The 22,067-nt window shown below is 39.7% G+C and overlaps 1 protein-coding gene across 2 annotated transcripts in view; it reads right to left on the bottom strand.

Annotated features, from left to right (window-relative positions):
• ARHGAP18 (Rho GTPase activating protein 18) overlaps window positions 1–22,067 on the bottom strand; it is a 94,446-nt gene that overhangs the window by 60,136 nt on the left and 12,243 nt on the right. Inside the window, exon 1 of one of the 2 annotated variants that reach the window (XM_032683233.1) lies at window positions 5,463–5,678. The exons of the other annotated variant lie outside the window; for it this stretch is intronic. Coding sequence (XP_032539124.1) covers window positions 5,463–5,542 — 80 coding nt within the window. The 5' untranslated portion in view covers window positions 5,543–5,678. Of the gene's footprint in view, window positions 1–5,462; window positions 5,679–22,067 lie in introns of those variants that run through there. 2 annotated transcript variants of the gene reach the window in all.

Here is a 22,067-nt window from a genome sequence, read left to right as displayed (position 1 = left end):
TAAAACCTGTAGCAGATAAAAAGACTGCTATGATTTCGTAAAGTCAACTGTAGTGGGATAGATCTTTGCTTTGCAGACAGATCTTTCTGGTTTTGTAGAGGCAAAGCGACACATGGAAGGTACTGTGTTGAGCCATCCATACTGGCATCATGAAAGGTTACAGGGGTTAGGAACAACAATTGCTGTGATGACGCAGGGGACCTGAAATCCGTGCTGTACTAGCAGATTGCAAATGCTCCACCAACTTAAGGCAGTTGTGAGTAATCAGCTTGTGAGTTCACTGCTTGTACACTGAGCATTATATGTACCCCTCACAGTGCTTTAGTCCTTCATACTGGATTTCTCTGGTTTTTAATTCCAAGAGTGAGTCACTCATAGAAAAAGAGGGGGAAATGAACGAGAATTTTTCTTTCTGAAATAATGGAGATGGAAAATGCCCTTGAAAAAAGGCATGATTTCATGCTTACTACTAGATTTCTTCTTGGTTTAAGATGCAAACTATCAAGACTTCAGAGATTAAACTGAGCAAACATTTGAACAATGAATGAGGTAGATTATTCTGGTAAGGAAAGAATAAACTCCACTTATATGTCTGATTTGTAATGTCTGTTATGAGCAGTGTTTGAAAAAATCATATATTGTGGGCAATTCACAGCAGAAGTCTGTCATTTTTCCAGGCTCAAAGGACATCTATCACCTGGTTTCTTACTCAGGGAGATCAAAAAGTGAGTCAGGGATTTAGACCACAACTGTCTGTAGAAAACACCAAGTATTTTATGCCCCTCACTTGTCAGCCATACCCAAAGTAAATACAGACGCTACCACTACTAAATCTGTAAAGCTCATATTTACAAAGATATATAAAAATAATTTTTTTTTTTATGCAGACTTACACAGTATCCCACAAAAGGGCATTTCTTTACAACAAAACCCAGCTAAGACTGCCTGGTTTCACTGCCACACAAATCCAAGCTTCAGATGGTTTCTCCCAGAGAGAGGCGAATTCAGTAATGAAGTTGGACGGTGAAGTTCAGGAGCTGCAGGTCCTGCCTAGCAGGTGTCACTCAAAAGAGGAGACCTAGGGTGGCAGCAATCTTCTCTCTTACAGTGTCCGTAATGGTTACAAAACTCTTTCTAGAACCGGTCTGGGGTTCCATCTCAGGGAAACTCAAATTATGGTTCTCATTTTGCAAGTGAGTACCAGTAAACCAAACGCAAGATTTAAATAAGGCAAAGATGGGAGAGCGCATATAATTGCAGAGCCTCTGAGGAGGAGTAGCCATGTCCTAGGCTCTATGACACACTGGAGTTTTTCTTAACAAGTCATCAGCAAAACAAAGATTCACAGGCCCTTTGGAAGCATATGAAGTTAAACAGGCACTGGCTTGCAAAGCTTCAAAACTCAAACTGGTGTTCCAATGTAAGTTAATACAGTGCACTGAAGTGGCAGCAAAAGCGCACATGCTGGCTGGTGGTGAGTAAGCACAGTGACTCATTGGAAACAGAGATACAGGGCAGCTGTCACACGACAATCTAGTGCAGCACATGAGAAAACACAAAAATAGCAGCATCCCAGATATGACAGAGGTATGGAGAGAAAATCAAGTCAACCTCCAGCGGCCAACACATTCAAAATCATTTATCTATTACTCAGTTTGCATTTTAGGCTTGGCTCTTGAAAATGCTGTGTAGCAGAAGTTTATTTGCCTCATGCACATTCACCTGTAGTTTTGCACATTATTTGCCTCATGCACATTCACCTATTCCCTATGCCTTGAATACTCCAGGATTGGTCTTAGTCTTACAATCACATTCAAAAAAAAATTTTTACATACATTTATATTTGCATATACAAACACATTTGCTCACTCTTCAGGTCAGAAAATAGTCCTACAGAAGACGCTCTGGATGGCATTTCATTGCCTAAGGGTAAGCCCATGCAGCCACATGAGAAAACTGTTGTTACCTGAAACGTCTATATGTAGCTGGCAAATATGATACAGGACCTGGGGTCCTTTCTGCCAGAGTAGAAGAAGTAAAACTCCCCAGAAACCTAAATGGCATTGGAAACCTACGCATAAGGGTTTGGATTTCATATGTATGAGGGTGACATACCTACAGGCAGTCATTGAAACAGGGTATTGGACCGAAACCTATCTGATTCACTCTTACTTTCCACAGCCCATATAACAACAAATGGTTCCATGGGAAGACCAAGAAGGATTTATTTAAAAGTTTGTGCATGGATATTAGAAAGAAAAAGAGATTAGTCCAAAATGCAAATAGCATGACAACCAATAAGGCATTAGTGTATCTAACAGGTTAAAACTGGGAAGTGAGGAAACTTAGGCAATATGGACAAGAGAGCAACTGAAATTGAATTTGATACTGGGTATTCTGCCTTTTTGATTTCTCTGAGAAAGCTCTTAAGATAAATACTTAGGTATACCACAGAAATCATCCACAATCAAGATCTTCCCTTTGGCAAAGGCAACAGCTCTGATGCCATCTTATGTATCACCACTGTTAAGGTAATCCTAAATGGACAAACTTGGAAGTAGTCACATTGAGACTGTTCTAGATTTTAGCCTACTGAACCAATGGTAAGCTAAGCCTTTCCAAAAAGTAAATATTTCACAGACTTATTGAGCCTTTAAAGCCCCAAAAAACCAGAAGAGACAAGTAGTTCAACAATCTATTAGATCAGTAAAATTTTGAAGTCTTATGAAACAAGATTGCTCATATGCCTGAAGGAAAAAAAATGGATAGGAAGACCAGCCCTTTCCTAGGATGTCACTTTGTTTGGAGCACAACCAATGTATCACTTTTTCCAGCATGTACCAGGCCCATGTTTCCCCAACCCTCCAAAGACAAAGCAATTTCTAACATGTACTGTTTTGAATGCCCATGAAAATAATAATTCAACATAGTGTCTCTAATAATCTTTCCAAAAGGGCTGCTTCATTATAGCTGGCACTATATTACATTGGCTTCCTAATGTTCTGACTCCTCTTAAAAATTGCAGAGTTTTCAAATTAGCAGAGAGATACTAACCTAGATATTGAAAGTTGCTCTCATTTTGTTATTTTTTAAAAAGGCAAAATAAGCTCAATTTGACATCAGTAATAAAATACAGAATCTGGACTGCAGAACTGGTGCACTTACACACTGTGAAGAGCAAAATGGAAGAACTTATTTCCACAATATGTTTCAGAATGATACGGGCTTGGACATTATTATTATCATGCATCTCTGCACATCTTAGGAATGCTGATGAAGAAGGAAAGGAGTTAGAATAACGGGGCGTGGGGGGGTGAGAAATCCCACAAATATGTTACAAGGTTTCAGGAAAGTTTTGTTTGTTTGTTTTTAGAAAGACCAAAAAGTTACAAGTGGTCATTCTCCTCCCTCTCTGCTCTCATGAAAATATTTGCAATTTCTCTCTCTTCAGAAATGAGAAGACACTGAGGATGCAAGGCAGTAGGGAGCAGATCAACCAGGACCACAGAGTTGAGATCTTGGTTAACGAAAACAAGAGACACAGACCTAAGGTCCAAATTTAGAGGGGCAAGTGGCACAGTAGAAAGGTAGAGAGGTGTCCTTTAGGATTTTAGTTTAATGAACTAAGTGGCAAATGTGCATGGCCTGGAAAACTGTAATACTGCTGTGATAGAACTCAGGCAAACTAATTGTGGGAATCCTCTGTTCTGCACAGCTTAAACAGGCACATTTGTTTGCTATAATTACAGAAATGAAACCACTTTTCACATTTATTTCCCCATCCCTTAATACCAAAACAGAAAATTGTGAAGGATCACTATTACTTGCACTGCAATATCTCAGTTTACCCAGGAGGCTGTCCCCAGAAGCAGCTGCAGAGGAGTGGGAATCTCATGAGAATGCTGCTCCTAATAGCGTGGCATGAGCACAGGAAATAAGTTTCTAAGACACAGAGAGGCCCCCAGGACTGTACTCATGCACCCAGGGCCTCTAGGGGCTAAGAGTCTGACAGCTTAGAACCATATATTCAGGCAGCTACATGTCAAAAGGGGGAACCAATCATAACAGTCTACAGATACACAGATCTTTACTCAGAAGTTATCCCAAGGAGCAAGGAAAGTGTTTTTTATCTTATTCCCCCTCCAAGGGGATTTTGAGGAGAGTTATGGGAGGTAAAAAACACCACAAACAATAACTGAGTTTGCGTACTTCGTAATTTCTTACAAAAAAGTTCATATTTTACATTCGGTAGGAAACAACTAGGTTTGCAGTGCCCTCATAGATGTAGCTAAGACGACATCAGAATTAAAGTGGTGTTGATAAATAGCATTAGTTATGGAAAAGGAAGCACCTCAATGAAAAGAGAGGTATATCTTTGTGGTTCTAACACGGAGTAGGCAGTATTTCTCAGTTCAGTCCTTGCTTCTGTTGCGGACTCTTGGTGTGACAGATCATGTTGCATCAGTTATCTTTTGTCCAGAGTGACCTGCTGTACTTCCTTCTATCTTCTTTTAACCAGACCATAATCCCTTTGATCACACACACTCTTCCTATGGACATATGGAAACACTTCAATACCAGTTTCAATACCTTCCCAGTTTCAGCTGACTTCTCAGTCCCATCTTTATCAATGGGACCTTTGTTGACAGTTTTCAGCAAGGAAAAGGCAAGACTGAATGGGCCACAAAAATAAAACTCAGCAGTATCTCTGGTCATTACTATGGAAAAGCCAGCAGTGCCTTCTGCCTCTACCAAACACATGCTGTGAAGCACTAGGAGGTCCTCAGCCTTCAAGTGTGTGAAACTGGCTTCTTGCCCATTATCAGTTTCAATGGTAAATGCTTTAAAAAGTTTATCTCGTCCTTAACCTGCACCTTCGTCCCGCTTATCACATTAAAAAAAAATAATAACGACGCAAATCAGTAAAGCGCAAAGAGGTTATACGAAAATCTATGCACTGCATCCCACCCATAGCCTGATCCCAAAGACTGTGGGGTCCAGCCCCCCGAGGGCCCGGGGCAGCGTTCACCGCTGCAAGACTCTCCACACTCCGAGCCTAAACCCGCACCGACCAGGAACAGTTTGGGTTTCGCACCGACAACGCACTCGGGCGGCCACGGGGCTCTTCTCATCTACCAACACCTTAACAACAGCCTGCAGCTGCTGTTTGCACTCGGCTCTCGGCAGACCAGCAAAATACCTGGGGTTTCCACGATGTGCAGAGCTTAGTACAGAGAGGGGTGGAAAGGAAGAGGAAAAAAAAAGGAAAATCCGTTTGGGAGGCTCCGGGACAGGGCGCAGAAATGAGGAAACCCCTTAGCCCCCGGGCTCGGAGAAAACACCTTCTCCCGCGTAGCAGCTTTCCGCGGAGCCGGCTCCGCTCCTCCTCCGTGGCGGACGCGCAGCTGGAGCCGCCCCCGCACCTGCCACCGCCGCGCCGGGCTCCCCGCAACCCCACTCACCCGCCGGGGGCATCGCCTCCTCCGCCGCTGGGGTGGTAGGCGGTGAGGACCACGCCGCGGGAGCTGGACCGCCAGCTCATGGCGTACGCCGTCGCATCCCTTCTGGAGATCCCGAGGCGGAGAGGGGCGGCTCGGCCCCGGCCCGGCGCAGCCCAGCCTCCAGCCGACGGCGCAGCGGGGCAGGGCCGGGTGACGGCAGCGCTTCCTGCGGCCCGGCGGGGCCGTGCCCCTCCTCCCGGCTCGGGCACTCGGGCGCTTCAAGGGCCAGGGCAGCCCGGGCGGCGGCGGCACCGAGCGGCTGCCGGGGGCTGTGCCCGGAGCGCCCCGGCCGCTTTAGAGCTCCGTGCGCTTCCACACACAGCGGGGTGCGGGAAACCGGCGTTCTCCGGGCAGGGTCCAGTCTGCTTGAAGGCATCGTGAAGTCCGACAATTAAAGAAAAGTCGCTGCCCTTTCAGCCCCGGGTCAGCTGGCCAAGCCGTAGGTACTGCGTGCCACGGGCGAACTGCTGCACTCCAAGGCTGCAGTGTGGCAAAGGCAGCACGGTGATAAGAAAAACAAAGAATGTGTTCAGGGTGTGCTATGTACATTATCCATTTCACTGAATCCCAACATTATTCTGTGAGTGGTTTAACTTTTCATACACAAAAAGTAGGGTTTGGGGTTTTTGTTTTTGTTTTTTTTTTTAGATTACAAGCTATGGTTATAAAAATCACAGCAGGTGATTTCGTCACACAAGAACACAGGTGACTGAGCTGCCTCAGAGCTATTGGGCCTTAAACCAGCTGCCATTAGCTCCAACCAGCACGCTCTACCATGCCACACTCTACCAACCAGCAACAGTCAGAGTAGGGCAATGTTGGGTCGAACTTCTTGGTGGGCACAACCTCCTCTGCGCCTTTGGCACAGACTCTGATGAGATGGGGCTCACTGCCTTGGTATTAGTTTTGAATTGGGAGGCAAGACCTGTAATACGACACTCAAACTTGTTTGTTTTTTTTTCCATGGCAACATGTAAATGTACACAAACTATTTAGGTTTGTAATCTGTGCTCTAGTTCACAAAAGCATATGTTTTGTCTGAATTGGTCTGTTCTATAAGTGAATGGATCAACTTCAATATGAGTGTAACTTGCAGTGTTTACCTTTCCCTTTTAAAACAACCAAATCATGCAACTCCTTTGCTTGCAATTAAACATCTGCAAAGTTCAGTGCTGGGCTATGTGAGGTGTTCCGGAGCACGCAAGCATCAAGTTCTGAACCTTCACTTATTTAAAACTTGTACACCTAAATCGGAAAGCTGCACGCAAGCAGTGGATGGATGATACAGCTTTCTGTGCAGCTGTTCTCCAGCACAGAGCTGCCAAGAAGGAGCAGCACAGAAATCTCATCCTACGGCTACTGTGAAGTTCGCTCCAGCAGAGAAGCAAATAGGCAGAACTTCCCGTCATGTCTGAGCAAGATCAGATACTTACAGCTGGTGACTTTACAGGGCTCATATTCAGACTAACTGAACTGTGACATTGATTTAAATGGATAAGCAGCATCCAATAGGTTTCTTAAAAGGGTGGCCTTCTACATAGTGCCGAACAGGGAGTCCCGATTTCTTTAAAAAGGGCAAAGTTGTTACGAAATTTTGAGAAGAGTCCCAGGAAAGCACAGGAAAATTGTCTGCATGTACCTACATTTTCACAAAAACAAGGACATGAAACCACAGCAAAACTTAGCACTGTGAAAAGATTTCCCTGTACTCCCACTGCAAAGGTACTGCACTCTCTCCACATCTCAGGCTGTGTCCAAAAGGCAAAAATTAGCCTAACTTTTCACATAAGCATACAAACAAGACTCCTCAGTTTTCACTGCTCACTTTAGAAATACATTAGCATGAGATGAGAAAACATCATATTAATGTATGTCAGCACTCCTATGCTGGTGCACTTGGCTCTTTCTTTAAATGCACATGTGGTTAATTGTTAAACAGCATATGCAGAATGCAAAGTTATTTTCTGAAGGATCCAACTTTTTTCTTTTAAACTAAACCAGAAAAACTAAAAATTAAAATACCAGTCGTTAGGACACGGCCATGTCTAAAACTTCAGCTAATTGGTTGAATGCCAAATACCCCACTTAGTTATAAAACTTCCTTTAAAAAAATAGCTAAAATATAACAGAAATAAAAATAAAACATTTAAAGCATTCCATATTTAATGAGTGCTTTCCAAAGCCCTTTGCCCAAACTAAATATATATTAGGTGTTATAAGAACAAAAATGTAAACTTTTTTTTTTGATAAGCATCTTAAAACACATCATAATTAAGGCATACTATAACATGCTTCACCACTGCCGTAAAAAGAAGAATGCAGTAACAAGATGTAGTCAATGCAGCATTATTAGGTGCTGCTCAAAAGACAATTTTGCTGCAAATGGAGACGGGGAAGAATCTGTCTTGTTTGGGGTGGGGGGAGGTTAAGAATGGCAAAACCCAGAACGAGTTTGTACCAGTCAACTGGAGCGCAAGGAGTAAGAAAGCCTAAGAAAGCTTTTGTGAGTATATCACAAGGAGAGTGGGTAAAGAACTGGAAAGAAAAAATGTTCTATTAATAAATGAAAATAGGGATTAAATTACTGATAAAACGGCCAGAGATACTGATTCCCTCCTTATATGTGTCTATATTATGACACGCTTCAAACATAGAAGTGGATTTAGGAGCTTACCTCTAGACACAATTTTTCTATACTATGTCTGACAACTTGATAGGCTCAAACTCAGTCCTGTTATGACACCACAACACCAGTATAGTTTTCTTTCATTAAATTATTCCCAATTTACAGTAGAGCCATATAAACAGTTTTGACCTACAGATATATTATTGCTGTAAACTCACAAAAATATCACTCATCTCTTTCACTGGTATAAACAGTCATTAATTCCTGAGTTTGCAGTTAATATTTGTGTTCTTAATAAGGCACAGGCGTGCTTATTTGGAAAGTAAGGTTGTTCACAGAGAAGAGAAAGCTTCGGGGAGACCTGATTGAGGCCTTCCAGAACCTTAAGGGGGCTTATAAAAATGAGGGAGAGACACTTTTTATACAGGTAGATAGTGACAGGAAAAGGGGAAATGGTTTTAGAGGGAAAGTGGGCAGGTTTAGCTTAGATGTTAGGAAGAAATCCTTTACTCAGAGAGTGGTAAAGCACTGGAAAAGCTTGCCCAGGGAAGTTGTAGATGCCCCATCCCTGCAAGTGCTCAAGGCCAAGTTGAATGGGGGCCCTGACCAACATGATCTAGTGAGTGGCATCCCTGCCCACGGCAGAAGAGTTGGAATCTTTAGGGTCACTTCCAACCAAACTATTCTATGATTCTATAATCAACTAGATAAGAATGCACCATTTGAGGCATTTACATTTATGTGATAAAAGGAGGACATCATTGAGAAAGGAGATTGCAAATCAGTCTACCTTGCTACAGAATCCAAGACTCCTTCAAAGAGTTTAAATATTTAGATTAAGATATCATGCAGTGCCTTTACACTCAATATAATCAGTCACTAAAGCCAAGCAGATCACGTAGGGTTCTCATGCTTAGTGCTCTCTTCACAAAGCAATTGCTAAAAAGATGACTTCTCAGCAGTGCCATCCTTCATCACTGCTTTGTGGGGTTTGAATATGCACGTGTTCAACACATGCTTTTGAGTCTTCACTGCAGAACGATTTATTTTCCTTTTTAAAATTTTCCCAAATAAAAAAATAAATCACATTTATTTTCGTATTTTTTATAAATATATGAGTGTACATTTTCTAAATGCTTAGGGTGATTTTTCACATTCCATGTTCCTAATATGTTAATTATCAGCAGGCAAAAATGCAACCCATGGAGAAGAATTGGCTTGAGGAAATAGTAACGGGTCAGCTGACAAATTTGAATTCACAGGCTGACTTCAATGGCAGTAGATGGATTTATTCCTGCTGAGGTCCAGAAATCCCTCTGGAACCAATGCTAGAGTGTTTAGACAACCAGTGCAGTGCTGCAGTAAAAGAAAACCTGAACTTTTAAGGTGTATTTTTAACGCAGGAGAGTATCAACCTTTTCCTTGCATTATTTATTCTAACATTTGTTCAGCTGGATTTTAAACTGAGCAGAAAATGTCTCATCAGCTCACTCGTCTAACTCACACTGAAATAAAACGCAGCACTGCCCTTGTCCAAATTATGTTTCCAGGGTTCCAGCCAGTAGGCAGAAAAGACTTGCAGTGGAAAGTTGTTTGTATACCATAAGATGAAATCTAACCCTTATTAAGCTTCACACTTCATGTATTGCTGCTCTCCACTACCTAAAGAACCACATATGTGAAGAGTGTTCTGCAGCTGTTAAAAACCAATACTATGAATAATATAAAAATGTATATTACGGGTTACTTTACTCTTGGATGTCTACAGCCATACAACTAATTTTACTCCACTGAAAGTCTGTGAAAGAAATGCACTTTTAGAGGGTAAAATCCTCTGCCTTATGTTAGACCTCCATTTTAGCACATAAAGATGAATCATGTTCCAGGATTGCCCATCTGTCTGATAAGTTACACCTTTAATGCTTTTATGTTGACCTTCAAAATATGGAAGACACAGTGTTCAGTTACAATGTGCACCATATGACATAAACAATGTGGAGCAGTCAGTATTTCAAATGTACAGTACTGATATGTAGAAGGTGTTTCAGATCAGCTATCCCTGAATAGCAAAAGTAGGGATGAAGTCACACGTGTACACAGAAAGCTGGTAACATATTTGCTAGCCAGCACATGGTGAACATTTCTTATGGCCTGATCCCACAAGCTAATGTGTAACCCATATTCAAATTTTCATAGCATTTTTTTTTTTTATGAAAAAGGATGTCCAGTATTATAAGGTAGCAGTTCCATACATGGGGGAATTTAGCAAGCAAGACACAGTTGTCACTGAAGCAACTGCAAAGATACCGGCAAATGTAAGAGAAGTGATACCTTCCCAGCTTTCTGAGTTTTCACCTTCTTCCTCACTGCCCTCCACACACATATTTAAAGAGCTGATTTGTTTCCCATAGCGAAAAAAAAAAAAAGAGCAGAAGAAAAGGGAGTAACACTTAGGTTGTTCACTTTTCTTGCGAGTTGCTCTAAAATGTATCTGGTGCACTCTGGTGGCTGCTTCGGTAATTCTTAATTCGATGACTTTGCAAAAGGTGAAACAGTAACTACCAGTGCTGGTTTTGAGATTAACCATATGAAAACGAATGAGTTCATGAATTTAATCTAATTTATCCAGTTTGGTTTTTCTTGAATGCATCCTCTGGAGAAATTCAGATCTCGTCCATTGCAGCCCATCTGCTTACCTTATGTAAATCACAGCACAGGAGCTGAGTGGTGGAAGTTCTCATCTCATTTGCTTTATGATTTTCTCATGGTCAGACAGCTGCTGAATTTTACCCAGAGAGGTATATCTGTTTTTGTAGCGGTAATTTATCCACACTTATTTGTAGTGTGACCTTGTATAAACCCTCACATCAATTCTTGCTTCCCTTTCCCCATCCATACTAAGAGGGTTAACAATATCTAGCTATTTATAAGGATTATTCACCATATGTTCAATTACACTGAAAGGTACCAAAAAATGCAGCACATAATTTTCTGCTACATCACTATGTTTACTTTTATTTGGTGTGTGATTTAATAGGGATAAAATGTCACGGATTTCTGTATCCATTAGCCCACAGAACAGATGATAAATCTAGTACACTTTGCAGTACCTCCACATGAGGTATAGAACTTTTGCAGAAAACTTAATACCACAACTGATGTTTCATGCCACTTTTGGAAAGGGAAAAGTCAGTACGAATGTTGGGAACTACAGGGTTTTCACTGATAACTCTGAATGCCACTTTTCTCTTAAGCTAGTTTTGATACAATTTTGATTTTATAAACCATAACTTCATACATGCCACTAATTATGAAAATACAATTGTATTTTCAGAATGTAATGACCTTGGCCCTGCTTAATTCTCCCAAAGTGTTACCTAGATGTGGTACACACTGAATGTATTCACTGCAGAGGCAGACATAACACTGCTAGCATATGAAAATGAAGAGAAAATAAAAAATGTGGAGCATGGTATCTCATATTCCTGTTGAATCCTGTTTTACATTTATACAAGGCAGCTCTATAACTCTTCAAAAAGAGTTTTTCTGGGTTAAACACACTACATGCTTTTGGTTTTCTTTCAGAGGGAGATCTTCCATCCTCCTGACTCTGTGCATCTGTTCCAATTTGAACTGATCTTTCCTGAGCATGAGGACCCTGAACTCTGTAGAGCAACTAGGACCTTGTATGACAGCACAGATACTTTCCTGACTATATTACACAGTATTGTGGAAAACACTAGCTCTTCTCATGGCTGCTTCTCACATCGGTGCTTCTAGTCCCTTCTGTGACTGATCTGAACGTAATGCATTGTCTGATCCAGTTTGAGCAGAACCACTGAATGGCTTGTACACCAAAGCACACAGAGGAAGCCCCTTCTGAAATGTCTTCTGAGATACTATGCTTCTGAGTGGTAGGGAGCATTCACTTTGTTGTTGTGAGGCTACTTTCATGAAGGCCAAAAACCCTGGGTTTGTCTCTTGGACGAGAACAACAACATCCAACAACACCAAGACCACTGAAGAGGCAGGAGCGGAGAAGACTCCTGTAGCTCACAACTCCACAGCTCCACTTCTCCTTTAGGTCAGGAAGTAGACCCCTGTATTCAGTATTTGGGGTGTAACAGTGGATGAACTGAGAAGCTGAAGTTTCATCAAGCAGGACAGAGAGGGTGCTAGCAAGTGCAGAGAACACACTTGAAAATAAATGTATGATTTGCTGCTTTAAAAGACAGGCTGTATCTATCGCTCAGGTTCACAGTCCATGTCAGTTACCACCACCCCCCACTTTAGATCAGGTTTGAGTAGGAGCTGGGAGAGTGATTTCAGTCTACATCTGGTTGGGAGGTTGAAATCATGCTTCCTCCCACACACGTTAACTAAGTCAGTCTGCACATTGATTCTTCCTCTACCCTTCTAATTTTGCTGTTGCCTGCAGATTCGATCACAGCTGAATTTGTAGCACAAAAACATTTGGTGAAGTAAAACACAGAGCAGCAACAAAGGAGAAGAGTTTAGTCAGTCAGAAAAGCTCACGACAATTGCGACGCAATCCTAAGCTGAGCAAGCCAGAGCTATCCAGAAATGTCACTATGCGCTGAGAAGAAATGCTTCAGAACAAAGAAAGGAACAACTGAGTCATGGGCTTTGAGAAAGAAAACCACTTCTCTATAAGGGTTGAAGATCACCCAGTAAAACACAAAGCAAAATATTCTTAGTTCTTTCTTACTGAGAAAAATATTCATTTTGCATCATCTTTCATCCCAAAAAAATCGTAGAAAAATGTTTCTTTCTCTCATATTTTACACAATTCAATCAAATTCAGCCACCCTTAATACGGAACATTTCAAGCTGTCAGTGTTATTTTTGCTATTTTGAATTGAAACAATCTTTTGAATTCAACATGAATTTTAAAAATGGTTCACATCAACTCATAACTGCATTTTCCAGAAATTTAACTAAAATCCAAAAGAAGGGTACCATACTTTGACTACACCTGAGATCCTAACTATGGTTTGAGATATACCATATTAATGGGACAATAACTCTTTAACATGTTTGCAAGTGTCAGAGACAAATCAGAAAGAAGGAACAGAAGTTCCCACATTCTTGCTTGCCTCACCTATTTCATTAACTTACCAGGCTTGTTTCTGTTACACTTGCATTCTGTAAAAAATCATCAACAGACACAACCAATTTTTTTTTTACATCTTTTCTATAAGATAGCTTTGACAATGACATTTAGCACATGCAATTTTGAAAAAATTGAATATAAGTATATGATATTTGGAAGCTATTTTTCAATAGCATTATTGTAACAAGGACTGGCCAAATTTTGAACCAAGAAATTTATAAATATAAACTGTAAGAAAAAAAAATAGATTGTTCCTGATTGTACTTCTGATGTTTTTATTTACTCTTCAGAGGTATTCAAAAGTAACTGTTATGAATAACAACTACAAGGAGAATTAACATGAATACTTGTGCTAAAATTTGTACAAGAAACAAATATTTGAGGTTTTGTTTCTTTGTGATTGAAAGCCAGTGAAAAAGCTGAAAAAAATACCAGTCATACAGCAAGAAAAATAACACCTTACAGTACTATTATTGCTGTTCTATAATACCCTGTACCAAGAAATAACTATAAAGTTCATAAGTATTTATAGGCTGATGCATAGCCACACACACAAGTCACAAAGAATTTTAAAGAAAGCAACAAATTTGTAGCCTGTAAGGCCTCAGTCCTCTAGGGTTACATTTGTGACATTCACAAATGACTAAATTTAATAAATTGTGTGTTGCAGCTAATTTGCTCATCTTTTATTGCAAAGAAATTGTGATAGACAGGTTTGTAGAGCAAGGTTCAGACAGAGCTGCAGAAATACAAGGCAAGAATATACTACCACTGCTGTGTATCTTGGAAGCAATTGCTAGTGTTAGGGAATGCTAAACTTTAACATTTAGCCACATCAGGATATCATCTGTGTAGTTTCTGCAGGAAAAACATAACATTTGCAGTTCACCTGGAAGATATTCACCCCCAAAAAAATTGTATTTATGTTATAGTGGGTAGATTTATTTTGATTTACTATATCTTACTATTTAATAACTCACGTTATGTACAATACTGTTCACCATATGTCAAGAAATTAAAAAAAAAGAGAGAGAGAGAAGCTGAAGTATCTTTTAAACAAGCACGCATATGTGGAAAAGCAGTGCAAATGTACGTAAATGTAAACATATCCATAACATAAATACTACAAGGGCATCTACAATCAAGTCTCCTGAAATTTCAATCTATCAAATACAATCATAGGTTCACTGGGAGACATTAATAGAGTCTCAAACAAAATCAGAACAGTAGTGCACGACACAAAACCATCTGTGGAAGTGGGGTGGTTTGCAAAGGAGGATGCACACATGTACACTGAGACAAAGATGAGTATCCAGGGAATGGTTCCAAGCCATATGGCTGCCACAGGGAAGTTGGGGTCAGAGTGAGCAGTCACAACGTGCAGCTGCATTGGTGTTTGGTCTTTGATGAGGAGCCATCTGCAGCCCTTGGCTGCCCTTGGTTACATCTTGGCACTTGAAAATCAATAGAAACAGTGGAACTAACTTGCATCAGTGGAAGCATTCATCCTTCTCAGGGACAGAAAGCTATTCCCAGGATCAGGGAACACTATCCCTTATACATTTTCATAGTATCACAGAATCATGGAATATGCTGAATTGGAAAGGACACATCAGGATCATCGAGTCCAACTCCTGGCCCTGTGCAGGACACCCCAAGAATCACACCATGTGCCTGAGAGCATTATCCAAGCACTTCTTGGACTCAGACAGTCTTGGTGCTGAGACCACTTCCCTGGGGAGACTGTTCGAGTGTTCAACCACCCTCTGGGTGAAAAACCTTTTCATGATATCCAGCCTAAATGTCCCCTGACTCAGCTCCATGCCATTTCCTTGGATCCTATCACTAGTCGTGAGAGTGAAAGGATCTGTACCTGCCCCTCTGCTTCCCCTTGTGAGGATGCTGAAGACTTCAATGCAGTCTCCCCTCAATCTCCTCTTCTCCAGGCTGAACAGACCAAGTGCCCTCAGCCGCTCCTCATACGGCTTCCTCTCAAGGCCCTTCACCATCTTCATTGCCCTCCTTTGGACACTCTCTAACAGCTTACTGTCTTTTTTATATTGTGGTACCAAAAACTGCACACATTACTCAAGGTGAGGCCACATCAGTGAAGAGCAGAGTGGGACAATCACCTCCTATGAGCAACACATTTTCACTAAATAATAAACACACATTGACAGAAGGCACTATAATCTGGTCACTAATATTTCCATCTCAGAGTTTAGCTGAGTCCATCCATCTCTTATCTTAGGACAATTTAAAATATCATAGAACCATCAGCATCTCTTTTGTATCGTTTCTTGACCATAAAAAAGTGCTGCATTATGTTATATACTGTGAACTCTCGTGTAGGAGAGACAGACAGAAGAGGCAAAGAGCTGAGGACTGCATTTTGCTTTAACGAAGGGTAACGTTTTTGAAGGGGCGCATCGTTTCCAGACAACCTATCCTCTCTTTGTCAGTAATTAAGCATTTTAACAATCCTGGTATAGTATATCAGCTGCATAAACCTTTGGTTTCACCACTTTTTCCAGGCACATTTTCTACCATCTTTAAAACTGAGATACAAGGAATAAGCACTTTCAGTAATTCAAGTTTTTCACAAATTCTCATTGAGAAGAGACTCATCCAGTATGAGAGTAGGCATGACAGTGAAAATTGTTGGAAAATATTACAAAGAAGATAACTCTGATACCATAAACTCTGCTGCTCTTGAGGGAATTGAGCATCTAATTATTTTAACTTTGTTTTGGAACTTCTTTAAGAAGTACATGAGGGGATAATCATCTGTAGGAGCTTTCATCACCTGCTGGCTGATGTACAAAAGCTTCAATTACACACAAGTACCTCCACTCCTGGAGACTTTACAATTTTCCCTGAACTATAACACTGTTATTATAAATATCATAAAATCACACTTCTATTAGCTTAGGTGGTTAGGGACAATCAAGCAGTAGTCACACGAAAATTACATTATTTGTGTTTTGCTTCTTTCTGTGTTATGACATATAATCTGGATTTAAGAGCTAAAACTGCAAGGTGAAGGACAAATCACAAACACGGTAAAAACAGCACACAGGCCACAAACAAACATGCCTCAACTATTATACAAATGTTACTTCTCCCTCATTGCCTGCAGATACAGGTATATAACGATCAGCACTCCGAATTTTCTAATTGCCTAATTGGCATTACCACAGATTGTCTGAGATACTATTTTTATGGCAACAGAGATTATAGATATTGATAAATAGATAAAAGGCAAATTGATAAATTATATGGAAAATGCCTACATTGTAAAACAAGAAATTATCAGATTTCCATAGCTGAGATCATCAGTGCTTGTGAAGAAGGTAGCCTTACTTTATCAAAGGGTGAAAAAAACTTGGGAAATGGGGTTATAAATGACAGGGCAGTAGAATACTGCAGCTTTTCTACTGCCAGAGAACATGAAGCAAAATGGTGATGCCACAAGAGTCAGACATTAGGCCTCTCCTGATTTTCCAGGACTAATATTTCAGCCACTAGTTCCTGTCCTATAAACTCAGCATCAGCTGCAACACTTTGGCTCTTTCATGCTTGTCTCTGAGGGGATACAGGAGAGAAAGGAACCAGGTTGGCTCCTACCAAGACTTCAGTCCCTTGGCTTTGCTGCTGGCCTGTTGCTGCTGGAGCTGGATGGTCCACCAGCCTGTTATCAGGCTTGTAAATTCTCTTCTGAGGAATAAATAAATAAATTCACAAGTGAATTGTCTGCTCTCTGGGGTTTGGATTCACAAAAGATTTGCAATATTTAAACATATAAATTTTTTTTTCCCCGTGGCTTGTTTCTTTTGGTCTTATTTTTTCATTGGGTATAGGACAACTAATATTTTCTTATTCTGCATTTTTTGCTTAGATCACCATTTATTTCAACATCATTCTTAGCACTATATAGGTCTTTTGAGAAATAGCACTAAGGTAAAAGATTAGACTACCCTTTCCTTTGGGTAAAAAAAAAAACTGACGGGAGGAGGGAACAGCAATGTGAAATTTCACAAGGATTCAAGTTACTCCCCCCAAGGCTCCCACCAAAATGATGGGATTACCATGTGTCAGCTCCCTCTCCCTTTCACATTCAGAATAGCATTTACAGTTCAGGCTTGGTACTTGTCAACAGTACCCAAGTTTTGAGCACTTCCCAAAAGAATTAGAGGAATTACGGAATGGAGGCTTTCTCACGGTGGCCTTCTACACTTTAATTTTGCCAGTTGACTCTTGCAGCATGCGTAAAGAAAAAACACCTTAGTGTAGATAAATTTTATCAATATAGAACTACTTGTAACATTTAACACCTGTTCAGGTATTTAGGTGGCTGTATCAGTATGAAGTGATTTTCTATTGCAGCCAGAGTAGGGCTTTTACTAGTAGAGCTATCATTTCTAAACACCCCTTTTCTCACTGAAATAGGCAGGTTTTCAAGAGTGCAAAAGCCCAAAAAGCACTTGCAAATAATGGGAAAATTAATCTTCAGCCATTGAACCTCCAGATATCTATTAGTTTTAGTTTTACCAAAGCAACAGCACAAACACCACATGTCTCTACACTGGTTTTGGGCATCCTGGCCACGAATAAAAAGTTAAGGGGAGAAAGCTGCATGCCCACCAAAATCATTCTTTTTTTCTTTTCTTAGCCTGTTAGTGTCTTCCCTTCAGTTGCTTTGGAGCATCACTAAGAATTAAGACAAAATTGCTGTAAAAGATTATTGTTATTCTAAGAGCAGATGCTCATAGGAGCAGTTTTTAAACTGAAGATTTTGCTTTTTCCTAGCACCAGTGTCAGTTATGTATTTGTGGAAGCATCGGTTTACTATCTATCCAAAATGCATTTCATTACAGTAATCACAGGAAGATATTTTCACAAAGAATCAGCACAATGTATAATGTGTGCTGTAATGTTATGGAGAAATATATATTACAATATATAACCATAATAGTCTTAAATGTCTTAAGTGCTGCCTGAAGTACTACTGCATGGGCAAAACTGCAATGTTTTTCCCCTTGAAGCAGGTACATCGTTTTTTAGCTGCCAACAAGCTGTGAAAGAGTAATAACTGTAGGATGTTGCCATGTTTCAAGTACACTGCTTTAATCAGTAGAATTCCCTAGTTTTACCCGTTCAGTTTAGAATATTGTAACTATTTTAGTCAACCTAATTTCTCATTCTTTTGACTGCACATAAGTACTTAGATGAAAAGCATAGCTAGTATTTTAAAATAAAGCTTCATCACAGTTGCTTTCCAAGGACCCAGTATGTGTACTGTATTTTGTATTATTCATATTTAGGGACTGAAAGTACAAAAGTGTTGTAATAGATGATAATGTTTCATTCTTAAATTATTGGCATACTGCAAAGTACAGAAGAATACTGGGAATATACTTACAAATCTACCAATAGCATTTACTATATTATTCTTGGTGTATGTCAGAAAGACTTTTAAGCCATAAAAGTACACGGCAAACTCTTTTGGCAAAACACATTTTTACTGAAGTAAACAATGAGCATTAATATAGAATAAGTATTTGCCTAAATTGTACAGTCAGATCAGGTTTCCTGTTAAGAGGCTGATTGTCCCAAACATCCAGTCAAAATACAATGAAAGCCGTGTTTATGTTTAAAAAAAATTCAGATTTAAACTATATTAAATACCATTTCTAATTCATGGCCCAGTTGAATATGCCTTGCTCATATAAGTAATCCTAGTGATTTGACTGCCAGCTACGAAAATTATAGGATCAATTAAAAAACCTTCAAAAATGAAAAAGCCACCACAAAAAAAACAAAGACAGCAGGGAAGGTGGTTTATAGATGAAGGCAGGGACCTAAATTACCAAGACACAAACATCAAAGTGGAAAAAAAAGAGTAATTTCAATGGATTGTTCACTGTCTCTTCCAGTACCAGCACTAGGGGGAATTAACTATAACTACAATGAAAAAACTGATTCAGAACAAAATGCAAGGTGTGGCATTTCACATAAAGTGTCATTACACAGCGCTATTGCTTGCCACAGGATGCTGGTGAAGCTAAAAGCTTACACAAGCTCTCGGCAAGACCGAACATGTTCTCAGAAAAGATAGCCATGGACTGTTACTAAACACACAGAAAGAACATCTGGCTCAGGAATTGCCTGGTTACATCTGGTTGCAAGCTGGTGAAAGCATTGGGAATATCATCCCTTCTGTAAAACTCTTGTATGGTAGGATACTACGTAGATGAACTTTTCATCCAAACCAATAGAGCTACTAGTCTGTTTAAACAGACCATAATTAAAATAATTCTGGTTCCTTGTAACAATGGAAGCAGTGTAAATCCATATGAATGACAAAAAATAGAAATAATGATTCAGTATATAGGACACTAGGAAAAATATTTTTATATTCTATAATTTTATCATGCGGCACTATTTTAAAAATTAACTTTTTTAAAAAGTAACACATCCTGTTTACATTATGATTGAATTTCTTGAACTTACTTTCTGAGGATACGATTTTCTGATTAGATTTAAAAACATCATCTTTTATGGAAATCTGGATCACATTTAGCATGCAGTCACAAATAATTCTCAGGAACTCAGTCCTAAACATCGATCTTGTGATGTACAGGTTGCCCGGCTCCTGCTTTGCAGAAATGAAGCAATTCTTCAATTCTAACCCCTGTAGCTGAAACATTTTAAACACAGAGTAACACCGACAGTGTACTTATCTGCAGAACACAGGCCCCTTTCTAAATTGCAAGCCAAGTTTTTAGCTCATAGTGGATGTTTGGTGTTATCTTAATTCAGTGAATTATGTATTCGTAAAATAAACATGCATTTAAATTTTAATGGTGCATTTTAGTCAGTGAAACTGTTGCATTTATGCCCTGATTGGAAACGTAAATATCAAAAATGTCGATGGACAAACAGAAAGACATTCTCTGCATCACTCCAACTTTTTGAGTGACATCTGGAGTTAAAGAATTAAAACTGTGAAATACATTTTGCAATAGCAAAAGGTAAAAATAATAAGAATACTTCTGGATTGGAATATTCTCTAAGAAAAGATCTGTTCTCACCGTAAAATGTCAGTATATATTATCAGCTCCTATGTCCTTCAAAAAATCACATGCCTTCAAAAAATTACATTCACAGACTATCTTGCTGATTGTTTGGTTTTGGTGTTACATCTGAGTCAGTAGGGCTGAAACCTAAGAATGAATTTTAAACTGTATTTACTTCAGACTAAACCAAGGTAGATGGTGCAAATAAAAGAAATCCCCTTGAGAATACTCACAAGAACTCATCTGTTTTAAGATGGTATTAAATACAGTTTACACAACGAATCTTTAATATAAGCAGAGAACTCTGTATTTTGTTTCCTTTCATTTCATTCCTAAACACTTGATCACTATTCATACATTCCGCAGTGTCATGAAAATACCTGCAATATTTTATTTCATCTATTAGGGCTTGCAGTTTTTTATTTTGCCCCAACTATTTGTATTTGCATGCAAAGTCTCATTACTGGAAGCAGCTAATACAAAGGAGAACTGCAAAATCAAATGATTTGCTACGTTAACAATCTCAGCATGAATCTTGCTAATACAAGAGTATGTTCAAAGATCCTTTGAATTACAAATTAGTATTGCACAAATTCCAGAGCATGATTCTAGAAGTGAATGAGAAGCTCAGTCTCTGCATAGCCAGTTCATGGTGTGTTCCAGCCTGTGGAACCATCAACCTCAAACATGAAGGAATTTTGGTTTTCATAGTGCTTATCTACTAGGAAGAGTAGACAGCAGAGTAGGACCATTTTAACTTTCCGTCCTGCTATTAGGAATATTTTGTGTTTTGCAAAATAGACAGAAGGTTTGTTTTCACTTCCCTCAACAGCTATTGGGCTAGTGTAGATGGATTTTGGGAGACCTTGGCCATAAGCCCATTTTTCACAGAAGCTGGGAGCTCTGCTGCTGGAAGTTCAGAGCTGACTGACTATTTCTGCCATCAATAATCAGGATTTTTGATAATAATGGATCAGAGCGCAATAGTTCCCAAGCTGACACTGACATATTCCTTTCCCCCTTTCCTATGTATTAGCGAGATTTGTAACCTTAGGATGATCTACAGCACACATACACAGTGCTGGACAATGGTGGGTGCAAACCCAGCGCTGTCTGTAGCCTTCATTGTTCTTGTAAATACTGACATCTGCATTTTCTGTTCAAAGGACTTCACTTGAAATTATAATAAAGTTTATAATCTTGAAAGGTACAGAATTATTTGCCTGATTTTCAACATGACCCGTTTTTAACTCCCCTTTATCCATGTCTGCATTTCACTGTGCCCCCAAACTAAAGTCAGAAAACATACATGAAGAGGGATATGGGATCTTCAGACTAAATTCTCCTACTTCACGACCAACAGTGGTCACTCTTCTGTGCATCACCAACTCAAAAGGAGACTTTTGTTAAAAAAATAAAAATGCTCAGTCATCTGTTTCAAGGAATACTTTTTCATTTAGGAAGCTATTACTTTATTTCCAATACCAGATGTATTCAATATATGTGCATATACCAGTAGCCATCAGTCAAAGCAGCATCTATAATGGGACTATGATCCAACAGTGTTCAGATTCTCATGGATGAGTTTTGGAACTCCAAGATTCATCTAAGTACCCCAACAATTTGAAGTTCAGGGAATAGTTGAGGCAAACATATTTTTGTGTCCTGAAAGTAGCAGCTGTCAGGAAATACAGAAATATCAACCTGATATCCAGTTTGAAGGCAGG

The sequence above is a fragment of the Chiroxiphia lanceolata genome, chromosome 3 (assembly GCF_009829145.1).
Source record: "Chiroxiphia lanceolata isolate bChiLan1 chromosome 3, bChiLan1.pri, whole genome shotgun sequence".
Classification (NCBI taxonomy): Eukaryota; Metazoa; Chordata; class Aves; order Passeriformes; family Pipridae; genus Chiroxiphia; species Chiroxiphia lanceolata.
This window is presented reverse-complemented; position numbering and strand designations above follow the sequence as displayed.